At 38.9% G+C, this 6000-nt stretch overlaps 1 protein-coding gene across 1 annotated transcript in view; it reads right to left on the bottom strand.

Annotated features, from left to right (window-relative positions):
• Positions 1 to 6000, bottom strand: part of LOC109933504 (VPS10 domain-containing receptor SorCS1-like) — a 998692-nt gene that overhangs the window by 133331 nt on the left and 859361 nt on the right. The window contains exon 13 of the mRNA XM_048609233.1: positions 5336 to 5482. Within this exon, the coding sequence (XP_048465190.1) occupies positions 5336 to 5482 (147 nt within the window). The remainder of the gene's footprint in view (positions 1 to 5335; positions 5483 to 6000) is intronic.

The following is a 6000-nucleotide window of genomic DNA, read 5'->3' as shown; positions in this document are numbered from 1 at the left end:
TGTCTTTGTGTTATTCTCACAGCTTGCATTCCCACCTGTCTTTGTGTCATTCTCACAGCTTGCATTCCCACCTGTCTTTGGGTCATTCTCACAGCTTGTATTCCCACCATAGAATTCTCTGCTACAGAAATATGTTGAGGCCATACCACTGAATATATTCAAGGATGAGGAAGATATAGTTCTTAGGGCTAAAGGGATCAAAGGGTATGGCTCAAAAGGGCAAAAGGCCTACAATAGCTGAAGCTCATTGCCTCAGAGGGCTGTTGAGGCCAAGTCATTGTGTGTCTTTACGACAATAGATAGGCTCTTGATTAGTCAGGGGATCAAAGGATACAGAGAGAAGGCAGGAGAATGGGGTTGAGGAACATATTAATTATGATCGAATGACTTGATGGGCTGAATGGCCTAATTCTGCTCTCTATCTTATAGCTATGGTCTGCTCCCGTTCCTAATTTTTGTGTTTTTAATAGCATTATTTCCACTACCGTATTAAATGCATTTTGGATCAACAACTTCCCCTTTATCTATCCTGCTTGCCACCCCTTCAACAAATTCTAAAATCTTAGTCAGACATGATTTCCCCTTCAGAATGCCATACTGGTTCTGCTTGAGTACACTATGCAATTCTAAATGGTCTACTATTGCATCATTCAGAATAAAGTCCAACATCTCCGCAATGACAGATGTTAAGTTAACTGGTCTATAGTTACCTGTGTTCTGTCTCCTTTCCTTTTTGCATAAGTGTGTTACATTGGCAGTTTTCCATCCTCTGAGCCTTTCCAGAATCTAAGGAGTCTTGCAAGATTACTTCCAGCGCATCCACTGTTTCTGTAGCTACTTCTTTTAATATCCTCAGAAATCAACTCATCAGGTCCAGAGAACTTAATGGCTTTTAGCCTCATTCGTTTCCCTGGAATTTATTCTCTCTTGGTACAGTTATTGTATTTATTTCCTCTCCTATTTTTCCCCTTTGATTGTTTAGTCATTTTGGAATGCTATCAGTGGCTTCTACTGTGAAAATTGTTGCAAAATATGTATTCAATTTTTATTTCCTGATTCCCCATTATTACTTCCCCAGTCTCGTTCTCCGAGGGATCTGCGCTCATTTTGGCTTGTCTGTTTTTATACATTAAAAAAAAGCATGTACTATCCCTTTTTAAAATATTTCTTGCTGGTTTACCCTCAGAGTCTACTTTCCCTTTTATGGTTTTTTTAAAAACTTTCCCAATCGTTTGGATTACCACTAATCTTTGACATGTTGTATATTTTATTTTTTTCAATTTGATGCTATCCTTAACTTCCTCAGTTAACCATGATTGGTTTATCCTCTTCCTAGAATCCTTCTTCCTCACTGGACTACATCTTTCTGTGTGTCATGAAAAATTTTTTTGAACATCTGTCATTGTTCACTAATTATCTTGACTGTTAAACTCCTTTCCCATGTCACTCTTTCCTTATCCCTTTGTCAATGCCCCTATTAAATTTAGCGCAGATGTTTCTGACCCAAGTTTCTCAATCTCAAACTGAATGCTATATTCCACTTTGGCATGGTTCCTGTTCCCTAAGGGATCATTTACTCTGATATAAATCATTAAACCTGTTGAAAGAAACATTACCAGATTCAAAATAAACTGATCCCTGTTTGGATTCACAACATTTTGTTCTAGTAAAACAGTCTCTAATAAACTCTATTAATTCTTTTTCACGTTTACCTCTGCCAAATTGATTTTCCCAAACTACACGAACATTAAGTCAGCCAAGATGAATGTGCTGTCATTTTACATTCCCTCATAACGTCTTAATTTATTTTATGTCCAACAGTATAGCTTATGTTGGAGATCCTATAGACTACTTCCACCCATGTCTTTTTCCTCTTTTAATTTCTTTATTCTAGTCTTATGGATTGTACATCATTTCTTGCTGTGGTACTTATTCCATTTCATACTAACAAAACTACCCCACTGCCCTTTCTTCCTGCCTGTCCTTTCAAAAATATAAATTCCTGAATATTTAGTTCCCAGCATTATATCTCCTTACAACCATATCTCCATAATGGCTATAAGATTGCACCCATTAACCTCTTTTTGTGCCATTGTAGTCATAGAGATATATAGCATGGAAACAGACCCCTTGGTCCAACTCATCCATGCTGACCAGATATCCTAGATAAATCTAGTCCCATTTGCCAGCATTTGGCCCATATCACTCTAAACCCATCCTATTCATATGCCCATCCTGATGCCTTTTAAATGTTGTAATTGCACCAACTTCCACCACTTCCTCTGGCAGCTCATTCTACACATTCACCACCCTCTGCATGAAAAAGTTGCCCCTTAGGTCCCTTTTAAATCTTTCCCCTCTCACGTTAAACCTATGCCCTCTAGTTTTGGACCACCCACCCTGGGGAGAAGACCTTGTCTATTTACACTATGCATGCCCCACATGATTTTATAAATGTCTACAAAGTCACCCCTCAGCCGCCAATGCTCCAGGGAATGTAGCCCCAGTCTATTCAGCCCATCCCTGTAGCTCAAATCCTCCAACCCTAGTAACATCCTTGTAAATCTTTTCTGAACCCTTTCAAGTTTCACAACATCCTTCCTATAGCAAATCCTCCACCCTAGTAACATCCTTGTAAATCTTTTCTGAACCCTTTCAAGTTTCACAACATCCTTCCTATAGCAGGGAGAGCAGAACTACACAAAGTATTCCAAAAGTGGCCAAATCAATGTCCTGTACAGCCGCAACTTGTCCTCCCAACTCCTATACTCAATTAATTAATTTAATTTGTTTCAAATACCATGTGTATTTCAGTAAAGAACCATTAATTTTCCTTTTTTTACTACCCTTTCCCCATTTGACCCTTCTTGATGTTGTATTTAAAATGTTTGTACACTCAATCCCTTCCTGCCCCACTGAGTATCATTGTGCCAATAACTGACCTGCAGTGCTGCTTTATCCTTTTGCTTCATAAACCTAAAGTAGTTTTTTTTTGTGTACACATATGATCTGATGATAATTTGGATCTAGAGAACAGGAAATATTAGACAGGAAGAAATTGCAGATGGTATCACTGGTGAATTTAAAGGCAGAGCAGATGTTATTTGTATTTTGTGCAGCAGATCTCGCTACCCAGCTGCAGCAACAAGTTGTCAGGCTGTCTATTGGTTGGGAACACAGTTAAGCGTGCAGGTGCTGGATAAATTCACCATTGCATTGGGGGGAGGTGGGGGTGGGAGAGTTAGGAAATGCAGAAGGATGAGAGTAATATAGATATTGCTGGTTGTGAACAGGTTATTGTGAGGGAAAATGTGAGATTTTATGGGATGGATGTTTCACTGTGGGGAAGTGAATGGAACATCATATGCAGAGTAAGTAGAACATGGGGAGTGTGTGGGCACCAAGCTGACATCAGAGTATGCTTCCCTGAACTAATTACCCATAGGCTTGAGCTAATGCTTGAGGGATACGGGTTCAAATCCCACTACAAGAGCTGTTGGAATTTAAATTTAATTAACAAAATTTAGGATTGAAAGTTCATGTCAATAACAGTGACCATTATTGATCCTTGACTGTCTTCAAAACCCATCTGATTCACTCATGTCCCTCAGGAATAGAAACTTGCCACCCATACCTGGTCTGGCCCACACGTAACTCCAGATCCACAACAATATGGTTGACTTTTAATGCTTACTCTCTGAAATGATGCAGCAGGCCAACCACTCTGTTCAAGGGCAATTCAGGATGGGTAACAATTATTTGTCTGGCCAGCGACACCCATATCCCATGATGAAATAAATTTTAAAAATGGGAGAGTTGCAAGCAACAATGCAGGATAATGACAAAGGACATCAAGGTTCATTTGGGCAGTGAGTATGAAAGAGCAATGGGTGTGAATAGATCAATACAGTGGAATTAACGGAACATCAAGAAGGAATTAATGGGACATTGAGGGGGAGTTGATGGGAGATCATGGGGGGTAATGAAGGGGTCATTGAGTGGGGGATTGAATGCCCAGTTTTAACATTACATTTCTCAATTAATGATATCTGAACAGAATAAAGCATTTTGTACAACAAGGGCTATTTGGGTAGGCAGGACATTACTGAAGAGTAAAAAGGTAGAGAAGGAATCATGTTCTAGGTTATGTGCATTCAAGTATTAAAGTATGCAGTAGTTTCCTTGGGTCAGCAGAGTACATTGAAATGTATCTGGACAAATGGAGTGCACCAACTGGTGACTGAATTAGACAGATTTGATTGAATAGCAGTTAGCAGAGATAGATGACAGTGGTTAAAGGAAAATTTGCAGTGCAGCTACAGGTGGATAGAGTACAGTGGACAGATACTGAGGATGAACTAGTGCACCAAAGGATTACTGAATCAGATTAGAGTCCAATGATGAATAAAGATAGGTAGAATGCCCAGTCAGTCCGGAGAAGTTACCAAACAATAAGGAATACGAAAGATGTCTACTCGGTCCTCAGCTCATCCATCAACAGTGTTATAAATCACAACGAATGGAAAGCATTGGACAATAGAATTATTGACTGCTGTACTGCAAACATTGAGATCTGAATAAAACAGAGCAGTAGGTAGGACAGGGCTCGTGAAATAGGCAGTGAATTATTGAAGGGTTACAGAGAAAGCATGAGAGATAACACTCTCATTAGCTCAGTGCCACTGTGCACCAAAGCCCGAGCTCTCGTGTATGCTCTTTAAATGCTACAAAAGGAAATACATTGACTTTCCTCAAAAGGCAGCAAACAATAAATATTAGTTCAATATGCTAAACTTTAGAAGAAGTGAACACAATAGAGGATGACTAGTTGTGGAGACACTCGAAGCTATTAGGAGATTGTATCAGATTAAGAGAGAACATGTCCTGCTTGAGCTGTGCTACTTGTTGAACTGAAAAGCATCATTTATCCCTGCCACTCAAAGTTCAGGCAAGGTAATTTAATTCAATTAAATTTTAGTTTCTATGGTTGACATTTCTTATCAAACTTCCTACTGGTGGATGAAATGGGTACAATTTGTCAGTTGGTGTTAAGTGAGGGGCAATAAAGCCTTCTATTTTTTATTTAGAAAAGGATATCAAATGTCAATAAATATGCAATTAACTTTAAACCTCTGCTCGTTTATTTTGTTCAGCCCCAATTGGATCCAAGACCACACTGATCGTGATGTTTAATCTCTTACAATAACATCTTTACTTTGTCTACATTAGTTCTGGCTATCGATGTTAAAAAAGTCCTTTTCAAGGAATAAAAGACTGAAATGAAACACAAAAATTTGAGCCTCTGTGTTTGTGAGACAGTAGATATGCTGCTTACCAGAATGCAGTGAATGTCATTGCCTCTCACATCCACATTGGGAGCTTGTAGCAGTCGCCAGTCTCGTCCTTTGTTATAAGTGATGAATGTCTTAACCTGTCTTTGTACCTTTCTATTAGCCAAGAACATTCCCTTTATCCCTGCTACCTAGGAAAAATGGTTACAATTGAAATACCATCAACAGAAATGGGGAGTTGCTTTTAAAAACATCCAAGATATTTATTCTTCAGGTTTAAATTGTTTTTATCCATCACCAATAAACTTTGACATTTGAAATAGCCTTCTTGCAGTGACATGTTTAAGGAATTAACTGTAAAAGATGCCTGTGAATGAGAATGGCTATTCAGCCCATCTGTTTGTTAATCTGGATGAAGTGTATCATCCTTCACACAAACCAGCCTTCCATTCATTGACACCATCTACATTTCCTGCTGCCTCAGGAGAGCAGCGAACATAATCAAAGAACCCTCCCACCTTGGTTATATGCTCTTCCACCCTATTCCATTGATCAGAAGATACAAACGTTTAGAAGCACGTACCAACAGGTTTAAGAACAGCTTCTTCCCCACCGTTATCAGATTTATGAACGGACCTATCAAATATTAGAGTTGATCTTTCTCTGCAACTTCTCTGTAGCTGTAACACTATAGTCTGCATTCTATTCT

The sequence above is a fragment of the Rhincodon typus genome, chromosome 20, assembly GCF_021869965.1.
Source record: "Rhincodon typus isolate 14 chromosome 20, sRhiTyp1.1, whole genome shotgun sequence".
NCBI classification, from domain to species: Eukaryota; Metazoa; Chordata; class Chondrichthyes; order Orectolobiformes; family Rhincodontidae; genus Rhincodon; species Rhincodon typus.
This window is presented reverse-complemented; position numbering and strand designations above follow the sequence as displayed.